This window comes from Procambarus clarkii, chromosome 69 (genome assembly GCF_040958095.1).
Source record: "Procambarus clarkii isolate CNS0578487 chromosome 69, FALCON_Pclarkii_2.0, whole genome shotgun sequence".
In the NCBI taxonomy this organism is placed as follows: domain Eukaryota; kingdom Metazoa; phylum Arthropoda; class Malacostraca; order Decapoda; family Cambaridae; genus Procambarus; species Procambarus clarkii.
The window spans coordinates 19,279,081-19,306,089 of record NC_091218.1 but is presented as its reverse complement, the minus strand read 5'-3'; the positions used below and the strand labels follow the sequence as shown (position 1 = coordinate 19,306,089).

At 42.2% G+C, this 27,009-nt stretch overlaps 1 protein-coding gene across 2 annotated transcripts; it reads right to left on the bottom strand.

Annotated features, from left to right (window-relative positions):
• Positions 1–598: 598 nt before the first annotated feature.
• Positions 599–25,768, bottom strand: LOC123772120 (dnaJ homolog dnj-5). 2 transcript variants are annotated; one of them, XM_045765113.2, is made up of 9 exons: positions 25,632–25,768; positions 19,844–21,431; positions 16,858–17,147; positions 14,825–14,983; positions 13,619–13,867; positions 12,796–13,058; positions 11,606–11,833; positions 3,297–3,505; positions 599–2,129 (listed from the first exon to the last, which is right to left on the bottom strand). In XM_045765113.2, the coding sequence occupies exons 2-9, from the start codon at positions 21,424–21,426 to the stop codon at positions 1,994–1,996; spliced, it is 3,117 nt and encodes a 1,038-aa protein (XP_045621069.1). In that variant the 5' UTR covers positions 21,427–21,431; positions 25,632–25,768; the 3' UTR covers positions 599–1,993. The 2 variants fall into 2 exon arrangements, with proteins under 2 accessions (XP_045621069.1, XP_045621068.1); XM_045765112.2 differs by lacking the exon at positions 25,632–25,768 and adding an exon at positions 22,137–22,256.
• Positions 25,769–27,009: the final 1,241 nt, after the last annotated feature.

Sequence of the window (27,009 nt, the reverse complement as noted above, 5' to 3'; positions counted from 1 at the left end):
GGGGGGGGGGTACTGCAGTAGATATAAAAGTAAACTGATTAAAACTGGGCTACCCATCACTCTACCTTACCATGTAGCCTACATGGGAAGCACAAGGGCAAACAACCTCAGGAGTCACCATTGCAGGGCAGAACAGCATCCCAGACACCAACCCTACAATGGTCACTTGACCCAATCTCTTAATTAGGCAGGGCTAACAAGATGGGCCGAATGATTCAGGTGGGCTGCACGACCTACTGCTTTACCCATCCTCTCAACAAAGCAGTGTGTTATGACCCCCAGGGCTAGCAACTCGTGGATAGGCGTGGCTCCCAGATGGAGCAAAAGGGCGTGCACAGGTTTTCATACATGGACAACATATGGGAACATATTTAGCTTGTGAACCATCACAGCAGGGATGAGAGGAGCAGAAGCTATCCCCTATTACCAGCAGGTGGTGCACAAAAGCCCTCTTACCGCACCGTCCACCGGGGGGAGGAAATAGCTACCAAATTTAACATCTGGCAGAGACTGCTGCTGTTTTTGTTTATATTACAGGACACGGTTAAGTATACACACACAACAAGGCCATACAAAGGTAATGGAGTCAAAAGCAACAGTTGTTACAGTTTCTATATTAAGAGAAAATAAGATTCAGCAGACTATTATAAAGTTGCAATGTGTACCCTTCAGTAAACCCTCCACAAGTGAGCCGAGAATGTTACTACTTACTGTAGTTCCAACATTTAGGAAACAAAATGAATAAGAAAATGTGCATGATCAATTAAAATGAAATGGTATTCAACCATTGAAGACAATATTTAAATCACATAGCTAAAGGCCTTTAGCTTTCTCTATATATTTGTAATGGTCGTTTGAAACCCTTGGGTTTAAACATTTGCCTTTAACTTGGGTTGATGGACAAACAATATTCACTTTTGACTGAAATGGATGTCATAGCAAGTGATTTTTGAAAATCAAATAATCTACATGAATTGATTATATATTACCAGAGAAAATGGCAATTTTACAATGGGGTCCTAAATTTTGATCTTTGGATTTCCTGGAACACACAAATATTTTTAACCGGGCAAATGTTTGTATAAAGTGAAAGTGAAATTACTTTCACTCGTCAACTTCACATTGAAACTGCAATATTTTCAATACTGATAATCACAGCTACAAATATTGAACATAAAATAACTTGTATATATAATATACACTCAGCACATACAGTTAGGAATTTGCATATTTTAACCAAATTCCATACTGTATTTACATCTTTAAAATAATTACCCAAAAATTATATCGGCAATTAAAATTTCATACAAGCATAATCAAGATTTCAGTGGAACTTTTGCACTGTAGCTTGCAAAAATGTTTCAGAAATGTGATTTGATATTCGTTTGGAATAAACAATATTAAGACTTCCTATACAAAAGTAGTGTAATCAATACAATTCTTTAAACTTGGTACAACTACTGTATTTGCCCAACCTTGTAAATGGCAGCAGTCCAGGTATATGGAAGCAAGCAATTTTTAATCACGAAGTGTTTCAAATATTCAGCAAATGTTTGAAGCCTAAACACCTATTGTCTTCCTCCAGCACACACTACTTCACCGATGGCTTTCCAAATCTTAAAAGGTGGAGTAGTGTGACGATTACTCAACAACCTATAAGTAAATCACTTTATGAACAAGTCATTATTTTACCCACAACAATCTTTTTCTTTGCAGCTAGTCTTATCATAGAATGGAATTTGCTGCTCTACTAAGGCCAGTAATCTTGTCACTTGAAGTAGGCAAATAACACCTTCCACCTACTAAAATCCACCCACAGCTGCACTAACATCATGCAAGGCTCCTCAAGTGTAGTTGTTTACTCCTTAGCAGTACTGTTAAGATAAAAAATAAACTCCAAAAAAGATTTTATTAACAATCGTGTTTGAAAACTGAATGTATCAGCACTGTCTCCCACTCCAGACTATCCCCCTCCCCCCCAACAGTCCTGTAATCATTTCTTCTTCTTGCCCTTCCTCTTGCGCATATCAGACATCTGTTGACCACCAGACTGACTGCTCCCTGAAGCATAGTTCTTCCCAAACTTCTCCTTACACAAGTTGTTAAAGAATTCCTCTAAATCTGGATCACTGAAATTAAAGGTCAATTGATCATTTAAACAATCTACCACTAGTTGAAATAATTAAATTCTCAAATGCCTATGGATAGTAAGGAACAAATTTTTGCAATTAAGATACATTTATTCACAGTTTAAAATAGCTGGTGAACCCAACAAATGGTGAGAACAAACCCTTGTGCAACTCTGGTCACTTACCAAATATTGTATAATGCTTTTGCACTACTAGAGTAAGCTCTCCCACCATCTTTTGGTAATGTTGGGTACTAGGGAGAATAGCCCACCTACCACATTAGCTCCACAATTAGAAGTCTTATCACATTATAACACTAAATTCATGTTAAGTAAAAACCAAAGTATCAAGGACACATACTCATAAAATGCAGAGGTGTTCATGTTTATCTAAAACAATGAAACTTTAAATATGACAAATTAATTTAAATTTTGTGAAATACAAATTCATTTCTACAAATACACAACCTTCCACATAAATCTATTGTTAAATTATTTAAGACTGGAAAGAGCACCTAAAAGATTTGTCAAAATTCCACATGTTAGTTTAGCTAACAAAAGTGAAATAGCCAAAATTTACCCGCTTGAAGAAAAATAAGCATAGTGATGAAAGCTTTGTGAAAGAGCCATTCGGAGAAATTAAACAGAATACCAAATGCCACTGAAGACTAACTGTAGCCAAAGAATCAAGTTCAGGGAATTTTGCTTTTAATTAATTAATACGTTTTATGTATTAAACATGCTGCAATAAATGCAATCAGATGTTACTCTTGTCTATAAAGGCTAAATGAATATTTCAGTTGCTACCGAGTATCGTCATCTGAGGAGCAGCATCCCCAGAACTCGCTTCCACTTAGGGAAATTATCTCCTAGATAAGCTTTCTTTATACAGTATATTTCTGCAAGCTACTGAAGCAGCTCTTAAACATGTAATGACTATTATGAGCCTTGCTATCATTGAGGATGATATTGTATATTCAAAAGTTAAGAAAGTACCTTCACACAAGTATACACATGCAAAGCAGGTAAAAAAGCTAAATATCAAACTTAATAATTTCATGGAATAAGGAGTACTCACTGCAAGCACAATGAGTGTTCAGAAAATGCAACAGCCCACCATGCAGCTGGAATGTAGCCGAAGGAAAGAAGCAATACAATTATTACAAACCTTGTAAATTCAGGCGTATTGTTTTTAGACGGTGGACTCTTTTTGCCAGAGACAATGCGATACTGAACACTGTGGGTGTTAGCTTGCAAATGCTTCAGATTTTCACTTTGACATGCCGCCCAGTCACTAATGTCATACACAGCACCTTCCATACACGCATAGTACTTCCACCGAAGACCTAAAAAAGTGCTCTCTGCCCAGATGTCGCCCTAGGAAAAAAAAAAAACAGGTTTCAAGTCATTATGATAAAATATATAATAAACTAAATGGTACATTTTAAAAGAAAAACTTGACTTGACTTGCCATAAAGTATACCGACAAGGACTACCAAATTATTACCAGTAGTCCCCAACTTACTACCGGCGTGCATTCTGAAAAGGTGTTCATAACAGCCACATTTTCCAGAGGTGTAATATGATCAATGGTGGAAGTGTTCCTGGAGCACCAACAATCAATATGAAACCTACTTTTAGGGAAAAAACAATAAGCTATTTATTTACCTTGAATAAAAGAATGATCCTGCTAGTCAGATGTGATGCAATTTGAACATCAACGAAGTATAAATTACTGGAGGAGGTGGTAGGAGAAGGGAAGTACAAGGAGAAAGTGCCAAGCCATTACAACTAGCATCTTGAGGTTATCTCGAGATGATTTCGGGGCTTAGTATCCCCGCGGCCACGAGGCCTCCTTTTTGTTACACACACCCCAGGAAGCAGCCCGTAGCAGCTGTCTAACTCCCAGGTACCTATTTACTGCTAGGTGAACAGGTGCATCAGGGTGAAAGAAACTCTGCCCATTTGTTTCCGCCTCCACCGGTGATCGAACCCGGAACCTCAGGACTACGAGTCCGAAGCGCTGTCCACTCAGTTGTCAGGCCCCTATGTCAGGCCTCAGCATTTGGAAGAGATTAAGATAAAGATTTTGGGATGGGAGAATGGAATGGTGGCCAACCACTTCAGACAGTTGGGGATTGTATGCCGACCTGCATGAAGTAAGTAATTATCAAAAGAAGGCACCAAACCGGGAAGGCTATGTAGCACCATCAAATACGCAAAATAATCAGAGGGCGCTAAATATCACCAAGGATGCCAATACGAGAACAAAAACGCATAAGGCGAACGATATCAAAAGTATCCGAGTCACCAAGAATTCTATCGAGGGACAGGTGACCGCGAGGGGCGGTCGGAAAGCAAGACACACGCTCGTCCTGGAAGTCAGGACATTCAAGAAGGACATGCACGACCGTAAGAGGGACAATGCAACTAGGACAATAAGGAGCAGGGCGGCGCTCCATCAAGTGACCGTGGGTTAAGCGAGTATGGCCAATACGCAACCTCGCTAGAGCTGTTTCCCACCGCCGGTTACGGTGGAAGGAGGACGGCCACGAGGAAACACAACATTTAAGAGTACGTAGCTTGTTACCAGTAACAGACAACCAAGAAGCCTGCCAACGGGTAAGGACTGAGGAATGGATAACCGGGTAAAAGTCGGAATACGGAATGCCTTTACGAGAGATGGGACAAGAGCGGACAGCTTCCTTAGCGGCAGCATCCGCACGCTCATTTAAAGACACGCCAATATGGCTGGGAACCCAACAAAACTCAACCGACTTAAATTTACTGTGAACGAGAAACAGCCAATGCTGGATCTCGACAACTACCGGATGAACTGGATTAAAGCACCCGAGAGCCATGAGGGCACTACGAGAGTCAACAACAACCACAAAGGAAGACTGACAACGAGAAAGCAGGAGACGAAGAGCATAGAGAATAGCATAAAGTTCCGCTGTAAAGATGCTAGTCTCCGGAGGCAAGCGACACATATAAGTGCGATCAGGAAAAACAACAGAGTAGCCAACACCGTCCGCTGACTTAGACCCATCGGTGAAGACAGAAACGGAGCGGGAGTGAGAAGAAAAGTGCTCGAGGAAAAGGCGTTTTAGAACTGTAGGAGGGGTAAAAGCTTTAGTGATGCGAGTCAAGGATGTACAAAACCGCGGAAGAGGGACCCTCCACGGGGGCAAAGAAGGAACAACACGAGGAGAAACATCAGAAATACGAACGGAAAGAGAATCCTGCAGGCGAGATAACCGGACAGAAAGAGGGAGGTGGTGAAGAGGAACAGGAACCGCAGGAGGGGTAAAAGTTAAAGCACGACAGAGACGAGAGGAAGGATGTTGCAAGGACCGCGCAAGATAGCGAAGACAGTAGCGATCACGGCGGTCCTGGAGAGACAGGAAGCCAGTGTCAACATACAAGCTAAGGACGGGAGTCGAACGAAAGGCACCAGAACTGAGGCGCAACCCAGTATGGTGCAAAGCATCAAGACGGCGAAGAGTAGAAGGAGAAGCAGACGAGTAAGCAGGGCAACCATAATCGAGCTTAGACAGGACGAGAGAGGAATGTAAAGCAAGGAGAGTGCGCCTATCTGCCCCCCAAGAAGTATGGGACAAGACCCGAAGGAGGGTAAGGGACTTAGAGCACTCAACACGGAGGTAAGAGATATGGGGAGACCAAGACAAACGAGTGTCAAGGAATAACCCCAAAAGCTTCGCGGAATCTTTGTATTCAAGGGGATGACCATAAAGTGACAAAGAGGGACGAAGAACAACCCGTTTCCGCGTAAAAGCCATGGCACAAGTCTTAGAAGTAGAGAACTTGAAGCCATGACCTGTGGCCCAAGACGACACGGCATCAATCGCAAGTTGAAGCCGGCGTTGAAGGAGAGGCGAATCATCACCCTGACAACAAAGGGTAAGATCATCGACATAGAGAGCGGAGAAGACACCAGAAGGAAGAGAGGAAAGAAGACCATTGAGGGCAACCAGAAAAAGAGTAGTGCTCAGAACACTACCCTGGGGCACACCTTCGTATTGCTGAAAAGGGGGAGAGAGAGCGGTACCAAGGCGCACCCGAAAGGAACGACGAGAGAGGAAGCTGCGGAGAAAGAGAGGGAGATGACCACGAAGGCCAAAAGAATGAAGTTGAGATAGGATATGATAACGCCAAGTGGTGTCGTAAGCCTTTTCTAGGTCAAAAAGGACGGCAACAACGGAGGTCTTCGCAGCAAAAGCAGTACGTATATAGACCTCCAAGTTCACCAGGACATCTGTCGTGCTGCGGCACCTGCGGAAACCAAATTGAGAAGGGGAGAGGAGGTGATGGTGTTCCAGGAACCACATCAGACGAACGTTAACCATACGTTCAAAGAGTTTGCAGACACAACTTGTGAGAGCAATAGGGCGAAAGTCCTTAGGGGAAGTACCCAGAGACCCTGGTTTGCGAACAGGGAGGACAACGGCATCGAGCCAGTCCTCAGGGACTGACGACGACTCCCAGATCCGATTATACAGACTCAGTAAATACTGAGACGTGCTCGGAGGGAGATGGCGAAGCATCTCATAATGAATACCATCGGAGCCCGCCGCCGTAGAACCGCAGAGGGCCAGGGCAGAACGAAGTTCAGAGAGAGAGAAGGGATCATTATAGGGAAGCTGAAGATGAGTGCAGAAATCTAAAGGACGAGACTCAAGGACAGGTTTACGAAGAAGGAAAGATTGGGGAAGATGAAGACCAGAGCTAACAGAAGAAAAGTGGGAACCCAGTTCGGAAGCGACCTGCAACGGGTCCGCCACAAGAGTATCATGGAGGTGAAGGACCGGTGAAACATCGGGAACGAACTTACCCGCTATCTTGCGGATACGCTTCCAGATCTGGGCCAGAGGGGTTTCGGACGTAATTGTCGAGACATAAGATGCCCAACATTCACGTTTAGCCGTACGGATGGCCCTACGGGCCACCGCACTCGCTTTCCGAAAGAAAAGAAAAGAATCGGTCGTCTGCCTACGGCGGTGCTTCTTCCGGCGGTGCTTCTTCCAGGCTGCACGCTTACAGCGGACAGCCCGAGCACAGTCCGCATTCCACCAGGGAACGCACTTCCGTGGACCCCGAGAGGAAGAGCGAGGAATAGAGCGGAGGGCAGCGTCGAAGACAGTGTCATGAAAAAGGAGGAGAGCGCGAGAGAGGGGCAGAAGGGAGAGGTCAGAGAGAGTAGCACTGAGGGAAAACAGGGTCCAGTCCGCCTTAGCAAACTGCCATCTAGGGAAAGAGAGGGAAGGGCGAAAAGAGAAAAAGGAAACAAGGATGGGGAAATGATCACTTCCATGGAGGTCATCAAGAACCTGCCATGTGAAATCTAAGTAAAGAGAAGAAGAGCAGAGAGAAAGATCAAGACAAGAAAGGGTGCGAGTTCGAGAGTCCAAATGAGTGGGCTCACCAGAATTCAGAAGAGACAGGGAAGAAGAGAGGAGAAACGGCTCAAGGAGGCGACCCCGGGTATTCGTCAGAACGTCACCCCAAAGAGAATGACGACAATTGAAGTCACCCAGCAGGAGCACAGGCTCCGGCAAGGAGTCTAGGAGGTGTTTCAAATCAGGAAGAGAGAGCGGGACACTCGGGGGGAGATAAATGGAACAAACTGTGTACCATTTCCCCACAAAGATACGAGCAGCAGAACAATGGAGAGGCGAAGGAAAAAGTAAAGGAACAAAGGGAACATCAGCCCGAATCAAGAGAGCAGAAGAATTAGAAGCCCCAGCAATGGTTGGGGGGGGGGAGAGAAAGGAATAGCCACGAAAACGACCAGGACGAGCACCAAGCATCGGCTCCTGGAGACAGACACAAAGGGGCGAAAACCGCGAAACCAGAAGTTGGAGTTCGAGGAAATTGGCGTAATAACCTCGAACGTTCCATTGAAGAATGGACAACGACGAGAAGAGAAAGGACAAAAACAGAGAACAAGGAAGAAACAAAGGCGAAAGACCAACAGAGCACGTTAAAGAATATCAGGGTCGGGATCAGGGTCAGCAAAGTCAGGGTTAGGGGGCATGGGTAAACTGAGCAAAGACGGAGGGAAGGAAACGGGAGAACAGATCAGAGGTGGGCGGGCAGGGTCCGGAGGAGGAGGAGGAGGAGGAGGAGGAGGAGGAGGAGGAGGAGGAGGAGACAACGGAGAGGAGCAGTCAAGGACAGCAGCAGGAAGAGGGGGAGTAGAAAGAGAGGAGCGCACCCCAGCAAGAGCAGCAACCGAAAGGGAAGCAGGGGCCAAAGAAACCTCCATAGCAGGAACAGGGGGCGCAAGCACTGAAACGGGAGTGGAAGGAGCAACAGAGCCAGAAGGAGGAGCTGAGGAAGAAAGCGAAGCCTTCTTACCCGCCGGGGAAGAGGAAGGAGAGGAGCCAGGCTTACGCTTCTGACTTAAAGAGACCGGTGTCCCAGCAACTACGTACCGGGCAACGGATTCCAGTGTCTCAACAGGAGAAGCCGAACGAGAGCACACACGACGGCCGTTAGGAGAGCGATGGACATCCGCCCGCACCGACAGGCGGCGGGGAGAGCCGATAGATGGAGGAAGAGGATGGGAAGGAGGATCGGAGGGGGACGAGGATGGGAAGGAGGATCGGAGGGGGACGAGGAAGGAGACACAGAAGACACGACAGACCGGGTAGAAGGAAGGGGAACCCCAGACAGAGGACCAGGAGGAGGATCCTTCGGGAGAGAACCCAAAGGGACAGAGGAGGGGGCAGTGGGCGCATCAGGGTCCAAGGCCTGGAAACGGTTGTGAGTCTGAGGAAGGCGGGAAGGACGAGGAGAGGAAGAGCGCAACACGCGAGCATAAGAGATATTAGCATAAGGCGGGAGCCGGCGAACCTGGCGCCTCGCCTCAGGAAAAGATAAACGCTCCCGGTGCTTCAAGTTGAGGACGGCTGCCTCAAGCTTGTAATGGACACACGCACGGGAGAAGGTAGGATGGGCCTCACCGCAGTTGAGGCAACGAGCCTGGGGAGAAGCGCACTCCGACTTAGAGTGACCTTCGCCACCACACAAAGGACAGAAAGAGACAGTCCCGGAGCAGCGGAGGGCACCATGCCCAAACCTCCAGCACTTGTTGCAGAGCCGAGGAGAAGGAATGTACTCCTGGACAGAGCACCTGGCACCAGCAAGAATGACAGAGGGTGGAAGGGTCCTACCATCAAAGGTAATCTTCACAACCCGGAGTGGTTGACGGCGACTACCACGAGGGGGACGAGTAAACGTGTCCACCTGGAGAATAGAATGGCCCTGGGCAGCGAGGATATGTCGAATATCGTCGTGGCAGTCGCGTAGGTCCCGAACACCGGTCGCAACATGGGGCGGGAGCAAAATAGTGCCAACACTGGCATTCAACTGGACGTTCTTCGAGACCCGAACGGGGGTCTCGCCAAGGCAGGATAAGGCAGCCAAGCGGGAAGCAGCATCCTGAGAAGGAGCAGCAACGACACGCGTACCGAGACGAGTGGGGTTAAAAGTAATGGAGGCATCCACGGAATCAATGAGATGTCGATGAAGGGAGAAATCGTCAGGAGGCGCAGAATCAAGAGGGAGGAGATCAAAATATTTGTCCCACGAAGCGGGACCAAACAAGGCTTGATAGGTAGCAGAACTGGAAGGAATCGAGCGAGGGCGGCCGTGACGAGAACGGCGGTGAGAACCCCCAGAGAGAGAGGGGTTAAAAGGCGCAGTAGTAACAACTAGAGAAGGAGCCGCGCCAGGGGACGAGGTAGTCACCACTGGGGGCTTGGGGCTCGACCCAACCACAGAGGAGGGAGGGGAGCCAGGGGAAGGAGTCAGAGAGGCCAAAGGAGGAGCAAGGTCGGGGCCCAATGCAGCGGAGGCTACAGAGCCCGGTCTTCCAATACGGACCGACTCGGGGGCTTGGTCGCCCACCCCACGAGCCTGAGAAGGTAAACCAGAAGAAGCCGAAGCAGGGGTAATCATCTTGACGAAAGAAGAATTCACTCACGAATGTGCCCCCACACCCACCATGGAGCCACAATTAGAGGCAGGACACCCAACAAGAAGCTATCGCCGATCTTGTCGGGGCCTCCTAGGGGTGCGTCGTGAGTATACGCCCCACAAACGCCACCTTAAGAAACCGACAGTCCGTCGAGATCGGGTTCAGTGACGAAGTGGGGATTGACAATAAAAGGTTCCCCTCGCTCTCGACGTCGGGTACTGCAGTTCTACGGGTGCAAGAGTATGCCTCCTCAAGCACCCGGGCGTCAAAATAGAAGAAGTCCAAGGGAAGAACCAGAACGAGCAAAAGGTCGGCAGGAAACGGCAAGCAGATAGGAGAAGAGGGGGGAGAAAAACGAAACAGAAGGAAAAGGAAAAGATGCCCAGCAGAATTGGAGAGGACGGCAGCAGGAGCACAAGGCTAGAAAAGGACAGGACTGTCCCAAGGAGCATCACACTCCGGCAGCCGCCCACCAAGCCCCCACACGGCGACAACGAGCTGAGCGGGGAGGGGGCGACCTGCATGAAGCGAGACCATCGCTCTACCGTCCAGCCTGATTGGGTGGGTAGAGGAGGAGGTAGTAAAACGTTGACACAAAAGCACTGATGAATCACCAGCACATTTCTTTATCTAACCATTACTAAAGGCACTTTTCCTCAAGAAACAACTGAAATTGTGCATTATGAGCACTATTTGCCATATGCTGACTTCACAACTGGTTTGCATAGGACAAAAAAATGGGAACATTGAGGCTACTTGTAAGTTATATGTTTGTAATTCTGTACTAAACCCACGCACATAAGGATGATTCCTAAAATTACTTGGCAAAGTAAAAACACAGAAATCAGCCAATGATGATATTACCAAGTAACCTTGGTATATCTCACTTGGAGGTGTGGATATAATGTTTAATTTTACTGTGTCCTATTTATTTTGTATCTGCTTTCTATACATTTATTTACTCATTTTATATAGCTCATCTTCCAGGAATTACAAAACCCCATCTTAAGAATTCTATGTCAATGTCAACATTAATACAACTTCCCATGTCAAGTGCTTTACTCTCCAATGATTGATGCCATGCTAAGAACCACTAACACCATACAAAATTTCAAGGACTTAGATGATGGTAGCTATGAGAAATCTAATACAAATACTTAACTTGAAAATGATTTCTCAGAATATGATACCTGTATAAACATTTCTTAATCTCACATGGCCAAACTAAAGTTACACGAATCATTTTGGTATTTTCCCGACATCTGACAACAATATTTTACAGTAGAGTATAGAAAGAAAAAAAAAAAAAAGAGTAATTTTGTTATACATACTAGGAAATTTACCTAATTTGGGGTGTGCAGCTAGGTTACGAAACTAGGGTTCAAATAACGCCCAAAACATCAAATTCACCTGAATAAAACAGTGCATCTACATCCCATATGTCATCCAGCAGCAACACTGCACCACAATCTCACCTCTCTAGCTGCATGGTGTATCTGGCACTCTGCACAATGTCTGGCTGCATATATAGGCCTAGGAAGTTTAACACGACGATGCCTCTTGTTACAATTTGTACAGCGTATGGTATTGGCCGCTTCGTCCAGCTTCTCTTGAAGTCGAGTCAAGAGAGATGCCAGCTCCCCCCATGCACCTTCTAATTGCACTTCTTCCGCAAGACGAGCATCATACTCACGTCGTCGTTCCTAGTAAGTAGATTATTGTTAATTAGTCGCCTATTACAGGCTTGCCTGCCATTACCCCCTTAGTCAAATCTTAGGAGGACACAAACACCACTTCCAAACAGGGCAGAAAATCAGTTTTTGTATTGCGAAGTTTTAAACCACAATACTGTACTGTATTAGACATTGTTTTCTTTTAATAATGTAATTTGTTATTTGTTCAATATTAAAAATAAAATATTTTGAATGCATTAATGACGCACGGATATTGCTATAAACAAAATGCTATAGATTACTATATTAATTAGTATTTTGGCTCTTTGACAATCCGCCGACTTCCTGTCCTCGTTGAGGCCGCTACAGTTTTAGTGGCCCCCGGGTAAATCCTTTATATGAATCCTTTCAATCCTTCAGTGACACCAGCCATATGTGTAATGTGCGTGCATGTAACCAATAAGTTAGAGGAGCTCTATGTAAGGGTACATGAATCCAGCTAAATATAAATAACTAGTAAGAATCATAGGATTCATCATGCAGTCTTTTCAAGGAGCTATCAAGTGATCTGATGAGAGAAGAAATGAGGGTTGGAAGGGAAGTGATACTGCTATTAAAAATGCAATCTAGCTTCGGAAAATTCCCTATGGAAAAGGGGAATAATCAACAGGACATACACATTAGTAATATTGTTCATTAGGTCATTTACCATCAAACATTTCACAGGAGATAGCCGAGAGGAGAGTTCCATCAGTGAAAAAATTGCTTATCAGTCATTGAGGGGGGGGCCTCACTGGTGACTAAGTGGATTGAAAACTAATCTTGTAAAACTTTGTTTTTAATTAATAGGAAAGTGTCTAGGTAATGAGGGCAGTGTTTACAGGATATGCATGTACTCTAAACTACTGTACATGTACTTGTTAATATCACTTTATTCATCTATTTCTCATCAATTTTTATAATATTGAACAAGGGTGTTCTTGCACACTTACTGGTTCCCCTATTATTTCGAAGGCATGCGCTAAGATTTTAAAGGCCTCTTCAGCCCCAGGTTGTTTATTTTTGTCAGGATGTACAAGAAATGCTTGCCGTTTATAGTACTTCTTGATGTCTTCGTCTGTACATTCTTGAGTTACGCCCAAAATGCTATATGGATCTTTCCCTTTACACGCCAAGAGACGCTTCATCGCTTCATCACCCGTCGTAGGCAATGATATGTTGCATTCTAGTCCTCTTGGAACCTTTTTTTCTCTACCTGCATAAAATAATTAAATTAATTTATATTCTATAAAATAGTCAAACATTCTTTGAACAGGTAGGAATAGCCGATGACTGCAGATCGGGTAGGTAGAAGGGATATTAAATAGGGTAAAGCGAGACAAGAGTTCCATTCACCTGCGCTCTAGGAGACTCCAAGGACCCAATACGTGCGAGGCAGAAGCTCTATTTACTCCTAGAGCTCAGGTGAATGGAATATTTATTTCCACGAAAGTGTGGATGACAATTTGTTATGAGAAGAGAGTGGAATTACAAATTTTAGAAAGAGAAAAGTGAGAATATGCACAGGTGGAAAGAGCACGTGAGTAATGGACTGAGTTACAAGTATCGTACATAGTAATACTGCACTTGGAAATGGATAATAAAAATAATTACATAATTAAATATAAGTTTATATATAAATATATATATATATATATCGCCCACTACAAGGAGCCAAATTTGGGCAAGTTTGACAATCATTCAATGGTAACAACTTTAACGTGCTAGAAATTTAACTACTGTATCAAGAAACAAAGTCATCAAGTTCCACTTTACCAGGTATCTTCTTCTCTTCCTTGTTATTCTTCCAAACTGCTGAGGTTAATTTACTCCAGTAATAATATGCAGTGGTCTTAACAGAGGTCCAGTACTCCAAGAATCTGGCCAACATCAGCATCATGAGGTGAACGAAGAGACGCGAGCTCATGACGACCACGTCTGTGGCAAGAGTCCCAAGCCACACTGCCGCCTGCACCACCAAGCCTACCCACTGTACTGCCACTGCCCAGCCCTGTGCTACAAGCTCTGCCAAAGAATGGGAGTATTACTGATATGTTAAATCATTAGTCTCAAATTTTCAAAGCAACAACAAAATGGTACAAGAAAAAATTTGTGGTAGTAGCAAAATAAAAACCATATTAAAGTAATCACAAGACTGTGATGTATAATGGGAAAATATCAAAATCGTACAATGGGATCTATCCGTGTGTGTGCCAGTGTCCAGGGATATGGGTTCAATCCCATCATACAGCTTCAATATTTTCTCAATACTAGTAATATTAAAGTAATTCACCTCGTATCCACACACATGGGAAACAAGACAAGACCTAATAATCAGTATCAAGGAAACTGGTCAACCCTCACAAATTAACAAATTGAGCAGAAATTTTAAGGGTACTTAGAAGAAATGTTCTGCTCCACTTAGTCCAGAAATGTTTTACACATGTTATAGTAGATTTAATGTTTTGTTGTAGATTTTATTAAATTAAAGTTTCTACAGTGGAGTTTAGGAGCGAGCTTTGAGCTTCACTGAACAATGTTTTCGACAGAGTCACCAACTGATTATATATCGGGACAAACTGCTAATGGGCAAAAGTTTGATATGCATTGCCGGTGTCTGAAAAGACAATTATTGCAATATTCATAAATATTTTTACAAATTATTCAATTTACGATTAAATTCATCAACAATATAGCCAGTGAAAAGCAGACGTGCCACAGGCACGATCAGAGAATACTGTCTGAACATCAGAGGTCCACAGTTGTTCAATATCCTCCCAGCAAGTACAGTAGGAGCAGCAGAGAAAAAAAATTGCATAAAGTGTCACCCATATCATCCACAAATCAGAAGCAGGTTACCAAACACCAGAAGGAATATGATTTGATCCACCAAACAAAGCAGCAGGCATAAAAAGCTCTCTGTTTTACATGCACGTAAACATTATGATTACTTTAACAGGTACATTAAACACTTGCCCATACCTGAACCCGACTGGTTAAGCGATGTGTACTTCCGCTTTCTGGGAGGTCGTTTGGACTGATTTTCTCGATTTCTATCGGGTCTATCACTCCGACCATTAGTTGCCGTTTTACTACGTCCACCAGGTCGACTTCCAGCAATAATGCTGCAACTTGCATTATCTATAACATAAAAAATGGGGTATTTAGAAAAAAATTTAATGGTTTAAAAATTAACAACAAATTATCAATGACATAAGTCAATATTTTATGCTCAAATTATATTAGATGAACATTAATAGCAGGCTCATAATAAATGCTCATAGGAATGCAACGGAGCTGCAACAGACAAGGAATAAAATACTTCTGGATAAAACAAGACAATAGCAGCTGTGAAAGGACAGTCAACCAAGTTTGTTAAGCATAGCGAGAGGTACCGAGCCACATTATTTATTTGTCTTGCACCATTCTCATCTAAAATAGTATTAAAAAATCAGCAATAGCATTTATTCCCATTTTAACTGCAACAACATGTATTGTGTGCATTAGTGTGTGCATTACACTTTGATTAACAAATATGAAGTATTTTGGTACTTAAAGAAGACCAATTCAATAATAGCAAAAACAAAACATAAGCAAAACTCGTCAATATCCTTCCACATACCTGTAACAAATTCTCTTGTATCACACCTTATACCAAACAAGAGAAAATTACAATACCATCTTCATTGTGCTCCGGAGTTACACTCCCACTACTCCTCCAATGCTTAACCCCAACTGGATGGCTCCTCTTATACTGATCACAAGAAACTGCAGATTTTCAGCTAGACGTCCAGGACTAGAGGCACACGAGTGGGGAGGGAGAGTAATATGCGCGGGAACAAGGAAGACAGAGGAAGTAGAGACGGAGAGAAAACAACGATAAAGGGAAAAGGAATGCAGTAGAGAAGTACACAAGATGTAGAATAAGCATGAAAGAATAATGACAATCAGCAAGTAAATGAGTAATGGAAGGTACGAAGCCTCTCAAGATAATGGAACTACAAATTGATCCATCACAAAATCTCGACACCACTCGAGATGTCTGATGCTCTGGGCTCATGTAACCCAAGAACCTGCCGTTTCCATGACGAGAAGACTGTTCTCTGGGAATCTCTCAATTCAAAAAGTGATGCATCAATAAAAACAATGATTTGAGAACATACAGTTGCAAGGTACATTACTGAATATCACAGCTAAGCAATGACCTAAAAATCTCCAAGTCAAAGTGTGATGCATAAAGATCAACTTTGAGAAACCAAACTTATAACAAAAATGAGAACCCAAGGAGCATTAAGTGACAAAAACTATTATAAATGTAAAAATGTTGAATTTTGCCCAAGAGCTTCTATTATTTGGAATATTCTTTGCATTAAATTCATGCCAATAAGGCAATAAGAGATTATTTGGATATTAAGAGCAGTTATGTTACATGATACATATTTGCAGCATGTAGTTGCAACTTTCATGTGTGCCACAATTCTCTTAATTTTTAAAATGGAACCATTTTTAATAAGGTACTAACAGATAATCTTATATCTCCTGTTGCAACATATTTGGAAAAACAAAAAAGGAGCAAGATATATAGAATAGTCAACTAGACTAATGCATAAATTAGTTAATGTATGAAGTTTCTTATTAGCCAAGAGTAATAAAATGCCATCTGATTAAATGAAACTTTTAAATTAAATATATTTTTGGTACATACTGAAAAAAGTAAAGGCCAAAATTTCTAAATATACCATGCAATTGTTCAAACTTTTAATACCATTTTCTAAACCAAACCCAAGTGAGGCAGAGACTCGGTTGTTACAATCGACTTGATAATGGTCCAGGACGGACTGAAACGTCGTCGTCCCTTCACATTCTAGTGTATGGTCTGGTCATCACCCAGTTGTTACACATCAGAATCTTGCATGCTATAAGCCTTGCTTTTATGAGGTCTAAGCACATCCAGCTTAATTGAAAATGGAACGTGACTAATGGAAAAAATAAAAGCAAAACCAAAATCCCCTTACCTTGAGTCTTTTTATCTTCCTTGGGTAGGTGTGAAATTTTGATCTTGTTCCCGTCACTGCGTTCGCTGTCATTGTTGTTATTGTTGCTGATGTTGTTATTATTATTGTTGTTGTTGGTAATGGTGTGGTTGGTAATTAGAGGGACAGAGGCATTGTTTGTATTGGGAATGGCTGCTGTGGGATTAAATGTCGCTTGGGAAGTAGCAGTGCTAGCAGACGTGGTTGAAGACACGCTTGGTACCGAGGATGGGCTGGTAGAATTCAGGATGTTGTTGATGTACGTGGTTCGTCTGATAGAAAAGTAATTGCCAAAGTATAAATTAAACATTACTGGCAATGTTTTATGTAATCATATAAACAGGCAATCATCAAACAGGCTACAAAAGTTGCAATCTATTCAGAATGCTCAACAAAGTTTTAACAAATCCAATTTTCCACAACTTCCTAAAACACCTACTGTATTATATACATTGAAGGCAAATGAATATTCATGAATATATTCACCTTCGACAAGCCGCTAGCTTCCTGTCCTCGCCAATGCCACTAGTGTTAGTACCTCTCGGGTAAATTCAGGTAAATACAGTATTTATGTAATTTTCACCATATGGTACTTTATGGCCATTTTGTGGTAATTTTTACTCTATTCATTAATATAGAGTACCGTAACGACCTCACACCACAGCCAATAAGCCGAGACGTACCTGTACTCAAAAGAGGTTAAGAGTTCCACAGGAGGTACCAAAACAAATCCTCGCAAACCACTGAAAGCGTAAAGTGGGAAGACAAACCTCCAGAAATATGACTACTCCAAAGCACTGAATGTGACAAAAATTAAACCCGAGGGGGGAGCAGACAGACAAGACCAGACAAGCAGGACACCACTACCTCCAATTCTGAATCCTTAGCCAAGCTGGGAATCCAGGCCATCAATATGCTGAGAACCCCTAACATAAGCAAACCTAACTCGCAAAGAGGCAGCTGCCTGAAAAGTATCCAAGCTCGAAGCTGAATTAGTAAGGGCAGACCCAGTGAGAACACATCTCACAGGATTCACGGTCATAGGGGTCAGTGAACACAAGCAGCATGGTGGAGGCAGAAAGAATGAACATCAGGTAGCAAAGACAGTGAACACCCTTCAACCTCACATTTGGTAAGGTCACTCACGCCCTGCACCTCTGTGAGGGGAAGGTCAGGTTCTGGCTCTGGTCACTGATTCAAGTTAGTCTATCGAGATAATAAAATAGATCACAAAAGGATGGAGTAGCTAGGCTGTTAAAGCTATGCTCATGGTAGACCACACAAAACTTCCATGATTGATGTGACCTGCTCCATACTATATTGCTCCATACTATAGTATGGAGCAATCTCAGCAAGTGTGTTTAAGGAGCCACTGGGAGCTGCTCCAGAAAATGGTGCATAGTTTGAGGGTTAAACAAATGGGGTTCACAAAGACTCAACCACACAAGTCAAACTAATTTATATAGATACTATACCAGTATAACAAGTTACTGAACAAATTCAATGTTTCAGTAGATGTAACCAAATCATTTAACCAAAGATTTCTTGAACTTGGGCACATTCAGGAAGAAAGTGAAGGTTTGGGAGCCAGGGTTTGGCCAAGTTGTCAAATGAGTATTTTAAACCTCATTCAGTGATAACATTATGGAAAAAAATTACAATTAAATACCATTTTGAGTACAGTATTCTAACATTCTGGGGTAGACAATGTTTCTCCACTGCCTCCACATTACTTTATATGACCCTGGAGGGATCTTTTGAAAGACCTCCGGTGCTAGTGCACGAGTGTAATCCTGCACAACTGTTCATGAATCGTGTTTGTGTAACAGCAGATTCCTACCTTAGGTAGCTGCCAAATGTTGTAGCTCAAAAATGTAACACGATTGTCTAAATATGATTACAATAAAACCTGCTTCCAAGGGCCTGCTTATCAGCCCATAACTATCTCATCAAGGCTACAGCTATCAGAACACCTACTTAAAGTGAATCAGTTTATCTTAATACAGTATGGTATATTATGCTGCTTCATGCACTCATGTGCAAAATATGCTACTTCAGTTAGTTTATCTAAAATTACGTACACGTCATTTTCTAGATGTCGTGTTCCTTTCATGTGAAACTAAATGACAATAAAATCTTACTATAACATAAGCAATCACACTAACATTACCAAATTTATTGTTTCTCACTATTCATTGTGGGAGGAACAATAATGAGCATTTTCCAGTATCAACAATTACATTAATAAGACCACCTTAAACTACAGTAGTCATCTTTCACACACTGTTCTGGCTTCTCTTTCCATTCACCTCAATGTGATATTGTTTAAATACATGTACAATACAGAACTGTATTTGGATTGTATTTTCAGATGATCAGATTGCATGGAAAAGCTATTAACACTGAAATGTAGGAACAGAACCCAAGAAGCAGAGTAAATAACAAAGTATGGGCTAATGTACAATACTGAACTATGGGTAACTAAGTGAATGTAAAATGGATTTGGGATACAACCATTTCAACGACACTTTCTAAAATACCCACCGGTATATTTGAGACAACCTACATGCAAAATTTGCCTGTACATAGCTGAATGACTTCCTTATATGACATCTCAACTTTAAGTGGTAATTCAACATGGTAAGCCATGCAAACAATTTTAACTTTTTTTTTTCCTCTGTAATACCAATTATTTAACGTGGCCCCTAAAATAACTCGCATTACATGCTGCTTCATCCATGAAAAACAGCAAGCTATCACAATCGACTTGAGAATGGTCCAGGACGAACCGAAATGTCGTCGTCCCTTTACATTCTAGTGTGTGGTCTGGTCATCAGCAAGCTATCACATAAACACATGAAAATTCCATAGTTATTTGCATAGTAATGTAGAGTACTGTATTGCATCGTCTCAAATCTAAAAACAAGACGTGGTGAAAATTTCAAAGAAATTAAAAGTGCTTGCTTACCTAGGTGCCAGTTTGGGTTGTGATGCAGTCACTTTATTATTCAATTGGTCACTACTCTTCAACAGATCCTCATCACATTGGGTACTATTGCCAATCTTCTCTATGCTGTTCTTTTTTAAATCACCTTTGACAGTAGCTTTCTTTGCCTGGTGCAATGGGCTGTTGGTTGATGCTTTGGAAAGTGATGGACCATTTCCAAGGATGACAGTAGGGCCTTCCCCCCAGTCATAATGCTCATAAGCACTAATACTTCCATTACTTAAGTTTCCCTCACTCAGATCAAAATAATCCAAACCAATACGAGATGAGGTGATATGGTTGTCCCCTTTGTTGGCTAGTCTACTGCTGTGACCAACATTGCAAGTACTGCTACAATTACTGATATTACTGCTTGCACTGTTGGTGTTGCGGGGTTTAGTCTTTCCATTGCTGCCTGGTTGGCTGCGCGTCTTCTGTTCAGGACGGGATGTTGTTGGCCCTGGGGAAGGCGACTGTGGAGGATGGTTGGTTATATTACTGCTGCTACTATTGCTGTTGCTACTACTGCTTCGACTGTTAACAGCTGGTCCACTTGTATTTAATTTGCCTTCCTGCACTGGATTCTTACTCAGTACATCAGAGTATGAAGGTTTATTTGCTTTTGTAGGTTGGGAGGCTGTCATCTGTACATTTCTGACACTGGCATTGCACTGAGATGACATGTGCGTCTCGCTAGTTAGTGGGCTTTTCATACTTGTGCCAACAGAGGTTGCCTGAGCCACACATGGAGTTTTAGTCTGAGCATCTGTGAGAATACTACGAAAAGGATCAAATGGGCTAAACCAGCTGCCCAAAGAGGCAGTAAAATTTGAAATTTTTGCAGAAATATTACTAACACTATCTCCCTCCATTATTCTGTCATTTTCATGGGTATAAAAACTGAATTCAGGATGAGGTACTGCTGAAGGTGCAAGTCCCTGTGGATCTCCTTGAAGTGGAGGGGTTCCTGACGATACAGCAGACCCCCTTTGCATTTCCAGGTAAAATGTTGGATCATGACCTCCAACCAACATACCATCTAAGGAGTCTATGCTTGAATCCATGAACCCATCCATTCTACCATCATTATATGGATTTCCCTGGGCATGGTAATGATTTAAACGAAGTCCTAAATCTGAAGAGGACCTTAAAAGCGGACTGCGTCCCCCATCTCCTTCAGAAAAGATGTCTTGACTAACTGAATAACTTCTTGCTGCCGATCCACTTAGCTGTGGTGCTGGCGGCAGCCCTCCTGGTGCACTTGTAGTTGGAGGCTGAAGAGTCATCTGAGGCCCAATGTTGTGGGCAGATTGCATCGAGGGAATTGGTGACCCAAGGGTGGTGTGTGAAGCTTGCAGAGGAGACAGTGGGGGCCCCAAGCTCGAGAGTTGTGTCTGTCCAGATGTTGTCCAAGGTGGTGTGGCAGAAGGTACAAATCCAGGCTGGTAATGCTGGGAATCATGCTGGGGTGTAAAGTCATTAGTCATTCGTTCCAACAGATGATCAAAGGCTCCATCTGAAGCACCAGACCCATCACGCCACCTCTCTTCACTGCCTGGCATCATGCCACCTGCGACACAGGAAAAGTAATTGTTGAATGCAGCACAGGAAAGGAAATCGGCACTAAGCAATTACATAAATATTCCTCGGGTCAAAATAGGGTAAAGGTATCTTTGCTTAAATATAAGTATGTATTCTAATTACAGCAGTAAAAAGGTATGCAGGCATAAAAAAGACAGTTCCCATAAATTACATAAATCATTATTCTAAATCACTTATAATCACTAACTATAAATGTAAAGTAAAAAAATTAAAATATTATTTGGTAACTCATGGAGTGTTGGAGAGAAATAGAATAAATCCAGTGGTAAATGAAAGATGGTACTGTATTTAATAAAATGTAAAGCATTTCAAATATAACTACTTGCTATATTAGTAGATACTGTACTGAATGATGTACTAAAATTAAAAAAAAAGTTAATTAAAACTAGGTAAAGGTACTCAAGGATCTGTCCCACAAGACACCATCAAAACAACTAATCTTGACCATCTGTTTAGGTTTGCCTGGGTTCCAACCAAATAAAAAACTTTGCAATGTATGCACTGTATTCCTTCATTAGTTTATTTAGGAATCTAAATAAATACAGAATACAGTATTGATAAACCTCAATATCACTATGTAGAGGCATCCCTATTTTGGTTGAGCAGAGTACAAAATGCTGTGTTAAAAAAATATATTTTTTGTATTAAAGATGGCTTTATCAAACTAACATACTCAGGTCTAGCTGTTGTGGAATCACTTGAAGCAGAGGCATTCTCCAGTATCATTCCCTGCATTGTGAAATGGCTTTGCTATGTAGATTATGTTTTCATCACCACACCACGCTGTTTCAACCTGGATAATTTTAGGAATAGACTCGATGAAGAATCTACTTCTGTTATACAGTTTACATTACAATCAAGTCCCACCCTTTCCTAGACACACTAATAATAGAAGATTATGACAAGTTTAAAGTCTACAAAAAAAAAAAAACTACCTAGAAATGAAAGTGTTTCTTAAAGACAAAATGAGGCATAAGCTAGACTGCACTCTCTTTCGGGGCATTTAGGATTTATGGCCAGATTCTTTGAAGATTAATACCAATATAGCATCACTTCCTTCTTCATCCTTAGATACACTACTGATTTCATTAAGGAATGCGGAAAGTGCAACAAAGGTAATAGTAACACTAACAAAACAGAACCAAACTGACCGCTTATTCTATCAACAGAGCAAAGTGAAATTATCACTATTATGCACAGTAAAGTTAATTCACATTGCACTGATGTGCACAAAATATCCGCAACAATCAACACCAAAGTCAGAAACAAAACAGAAACAAGTTAACTATGGTAGGGATGCACATAAATTCTTGCAGTACTTGGTACTTATTGAGAGAGTAAATGTAGGAGTAACTTCTGAATGCTTGTAAGCAAGGATTTAAGAACATAATCTAAGTACTGTGTGTGTGCAATGTCAACAATAATAATGCTTGTCTTTCACTTCACAAACTTAACACATGTTACCTTAATACTTCATTCATCAAAGAAAAAGAAAACCAAATGTTTACAGAACTCCATTAACTCCTTACCTCCCCTTTTTCCCACCTTACTGTATCTAAGTAGCTAGTTCACGAATCTCTCAGGCAAATATGAAGAGGAAAAATCATTTCAATTATGTCGACACAACTTTGAGGATAAATCCTGTAGTCAAATAACCTTGAATGAAAACAGATCAAATTCCACAAATAGAACATTACAAAAGTGCTTGTTTATAATCATTGTATCTACATTGTATCCCATTTCCTTAAGGATATTTGTTAAGACTTTCTTTGAACAATTAGGAGAGGATAACTTTTCTTTGTGAGCCTATCTAGCTGTATCTTTAATGCTTTTCTGCATTCACTTCCCTTCATCTTGTGAGGATTACTTTTTTTCAAATTTCCATTTTAGGGTCCTGGTAGTACAGTCCAGTTCGTTCTCGACGCACAATCGAGAATTCCGGATTCAAATCCCGAGCGGGACAAATGGTTGGGCACATTTCCTTTCACCTGATGCCTCCGTTCACCAAGCAGCAAGTAGGTACTCAGGAGTTAGTCTGCTTGTTGTGGGGTTGCATCTTGGGCAGGGTTTTATCTTGAGGTTATCTTGAGATGTTTTCTGGGCTTAGCGTTCCCGCAGCCCGGTCCTCCACCAGGCCTCCTTTTTGTTACACACAAAAGGTCAAAAAGTCACACTTCCCCCAGGAATAAGCCCATAGCAGCTGTCTAACTCCCAGGTAACTATTTACTGCTAGGTGAACAATAGCATTAGGGTGAAAGAAACTTTTGCCCATTTGTCTCCGTCTCCACCAGGAATCGAACCCTGAACCTCTGAACTACAAATGCAAAGCGCTGTTCACTCAGCTGTCAGGCACCCCACACAGGGTCAGTAATTTGGCTTTTGGGGGGTGGAGGGGGGGAGGACCTCAATAAAAGCCAAACGTGTATGAATACAATCTGGCTTCCTGTCCCCCAACAGTGAATTATGAATTATTTCATGTGGGAGTTTGGCAATTTATTGAATATACTGTACCTGAAGACAATTGGTTGTCATACCCCAACCACACTAACCATGTCAAAAATGCCACCACTAATGCCAGGTTAAAATACAGTACCTAAACATCGCCAAATACTGTGAATTATTCTCAAGAAACTAACAAATGTGTTAGTTAATAAACCATTTCGTGCTAATGATTACAGATTGGTTTTATACAGAGTACAGTACTGTAATGTACTTAAAAAAAAAATACCTTTGATAATTTTGGTCAATTTATCCTGAATGCAAAGGGCCAAATAGTTTTGTATCAGAGGAGCAACCCACAGACATTTTTGCAATGTACAATAATTATAACCGATGGGTTATTTTGAGCCCAGTGCTGGGAGAACTTTAAATGTTGCTACTTCAACATGGATAGACAATTTAAATTCTTACATAGGAAGGTAATTATCAGGAGAAAAAGCCAAGCCATTACGATTATACAGTATAGAACTTGGAAGGAATGGGGATTAGGATTTGGGACGAGACGGGGGTAAGGAATGGTGCCCAACCATTTGAACGGTCAAGAATTGAATGCCAACCTGCATGAAGCGAGACCGTCACTCTACTGTCCAGCTCAAGTGCTGCTCGTATTACAGTACAAGAGAGATTTGATCCTTTCACTTGCCGGTTTTATCTTAATTCGAATTTTAATGCCTGTATAGTTTGTATTTGGAAATAATTTAAATGCTTACACCAGACATGTTTCAAACAAAATTCCAAGGGTTAAGTTTGAAAATCCACAGGTGAGCTGCCTGCTCTACATAGTGGCCTGCATCACTCCAACATGGGTCAGGGCTGACAATGTAAGGAACTAGACACTGCCACTCACAGCCAACTTCAAATTACAAGTAAAACATTACTCATAACATTTTGCAATTGTAAACCGTGAAAAATGTCCCAAAATAACAGCTAAAATAATAAAACGACATTATTGGCGTTTATTATTTTTGTTGTCGGGAAACGACAAACACTTTTGCCCGAAACAACTGCGTAATAGTGACTTATTAGTATGCGTTATTCCTGTCCGTATAATTGTACTTCTTCCTTAGGTTTGGGACACACATTCTTCTGAAGTATTATCATTACATCGTCACTAGCCCCTTCACTCATACTCTAGCATTGGCATCAATTACTCATCATAGAGCACTGTCAACACCAGTTATGACCATGGTGTTGACAGCCAGGACGACCCCACACAACACCTGTCACTGGGGACACAACACACTATATTAACTCAACATATGACCTTAGCAACATTGGTATAACTCCTGCTGGTGTTGACCTATTAGTGTCTACGAGGGGGGGGGGGGTGAGAACTAGGCCTTTAGGCCTAGTTAAGCCTTGTACCTGTTGCGTTTCAAGCTAACTAGTGTGACCTCGCGTGACGGGAGGTTCTAGAGGCTAGAGAAGCCTCCCCCCATCTTGGGACCCCCATAACACCTGTCACCCCCTGCTCTACATCATCCCCCCACGCCACAATAGGGGGCAACTACCCCCCCAGCCTGCCCCCGAGCCCCTCCTCCACTGACAACAAAAACAATCACCTCGAGGACAGGTCATGCCCTGCCCATATTTTGACCTCCCACCACCCCCTCGCCGCCCCTACGCCCATGCCGCGTGCCCCGGCGCCCACGCCACACGCCCCACATACCTCTGGATTAAGCTGGAGAAGGCAAATAGTGAGACACATAGTACAGAGAGGGCCTAAGGAGGAGCTAAGGTGCCTCTCTACTACTCCTGACGGACCACAAACAACTCTCCTCGACAGATGGCACCACTGGCGCCCTCCTCAACCCGCCAAAGTTTGAATATCCTTCTCGCCTCATAGTCCTTATTATTCAACTTAACTATTGATTATGCAGTAAATATTTAACTTGTAATTATGGTATTACTTCATAGTAGTAGTAGAGGCTAGTATATGTATAGGACTGGCGCTCAAGAGCTTTCTGATCTTAGTAATGTTGCAAAGATATCTCTGTAGTGGTTAATTATCAGTTACTGCAGTTGTCTTCATCTTGGACAGCAACTAAAATATCTATTGTTGTTGTTGTTTAAGATTCAGCTACTAGGAACTAAAAGTTCCAATTAGCACGGGCTATGGTGAGCCCGTAATGGACTTACCTGGCATAGGAGCGGGGCTGAAACTTAAAAAAAAATATCAATATTTTAAGTGTATATATATCAAAATGTTTTGTTGCAATGTTAAATTCCAATGAACGTGAACACTGGTATTCGAGTCCTGTGTCTTAATGATTGAAAGTCAGCTGCGGCCGCTATATATAAGCTCAGTTAAGAAAATCTGTTCTATAGTTTAGTATGGCAAGGCAAATATTGCAAAAAGATGCAATAGTGCGATGCTATTAAGCCTTCGGAATCATTTCCAGCAACATTACAGGTCACCCACAGGGTTATAAATATACGCCTACCCGCCAAAACCATGAATGCCAAAACTCAGTTAAATTTTAAAATCCAAGGGGAAAAAATCATCAGGACATATGAGGGGGACCTTTAATAACCCGCCGGTTTCCTGTCCTCGTCGAGGCCACTGGAGTGTTAATGGCACTCAGGTAAATTCAGGTATATGAATCGTTGTGGTAATATACCCTAGAGTATGCCATCTTGTATATACTTACCTTTTAGCGGTGTCGTGTAGAAATAGCCTAAGCTCCACTATCCCTTTGAGATGTATTTCTTTCTTATCTCAATAAACATACTTGAACTTGAACTTGTCTTCCCTTCAGCTTTAGATTAACCAGTAAGCAAAATAAGCACATGCTTAGGGCCTCAAGAAAAAAGGGGGCCCCCCATAAAGTTTTTTCCATAGCCGAATTTACAATGGACAATGTTGCAGTTGAACCAGGGACCATAAAAAAGGTGGCGTCACAATCAATTAAACAATATTTATAATAATATAATTATATTATTTAAACGGTTAATAATACATTTTGTTTTGAATTACATGTACGGAATATGGGGATACCATAATGTTTTCAATGCTTAGGACTTTCTTGATCCAGACAACTTCTTCA